The sequence below is a fragment of the Verticillium alfalfae genome, genomic scaffold (assembly GCF_000150825.1).
Source record: "Verticillium alfalfae VaMs.102 supercont1.18 genomic scaffold, whole genome shotgun sequence".
Taxonomy (NCBI): domain Eukaryota; kingdom Fungi; phylum Ascomycota; class Sordariomycetes; order Glomerellales; family Plectosphaerellaceae; genus Verticillium; species Verticillium alfalfae.
In genome coordinates, this window is record NW_003315021.1 from 152,584 (window position 1) to 153,334 (window position 751).

Sequence of the window (751 nt, forward strand, 5' to 3'; positions counted from 1 at the left end):
CAGTTCAAGGAGAGCAGCTACAAGGCCACCGGCCCATTGTCATTCTTTCACACATGGGACACGCCGCTCACGCGTCCCGACATTCAGATCGCCCAGCTCAGCAAGACGGGCTACAAGGAGCTCTACGACATGGGCTACACGCTACGCACGCGCTACCCGGATCTCTACGAGGAGGGCGACGAGTTCTTCGTCTGGGCGAACAACTACACGCGCGTCCTGCAGACGGCGCAGCTGTTCGTTCGCGGCTACCTCGGCCCCAACTCGACCCTTCTCGGCAACGTCGTCTCCGTCACCGGCCGTGGCGTGCCCGCTCACCTCGGCGACACGCTCGCGCCCTCGGACATGTGCCCGACCTTCAAGGACGACAGCAGCAAGCAGACGAACGCGTGGCGCGCCCTCTGGCTGCCGCCCTTCATCAAGCGCCTCTCCCAGTACATCGACGGCGACCTGGTCCTCGACGACAGCCACTGGAACGACTTCCCCTACATCTGCGGCTTCGAGTCCCAGATCACCGGCCGCCTGTCGCCCTTCTGCGACACGTTCACCCAGGAGGAGCTCGAGCAGTACGAGTACCACCAGGACCTCCGCTACTACTACGGCGTCGGCCCCGCCGCCGATGTCGCCTCCAAGATGATGACGCCCTTCCTCGACAGCCTTGTCAAGCTCCTCGCCAAGGGCCCCGGCGTCGCGGGCGTCCGCGCCGACGGAACGGCTTTCACCCTGCCCAGGGCTCATCATGAGCTTCCTTCAA

General features: G+C 64.6%; 1 protein-coding gene across 1 annotated transcript in view; it reads left to right on the forward strand.

Moving 5' to 3' along the window:
- The window catches only part of VDBG_10042 (thiamine-repressible acid phosphatase pho4), a gene marked incomplete at both ends in the record, with an annotated part of 1,634 nt that overhangs the window by 382 nt on the left and 501 nt on the right, over window positions 1-751 (forward strand). The window contains one exon of the mRNA XM_002999702.1: window positions 88-693. Within this exon, the coding sequence (XP_002999748.1) occupies window positions 88-693 (606 nt within the window). The remainder of the gene's footprint in view (window positions 1-87; window positions 694-751) is intronic.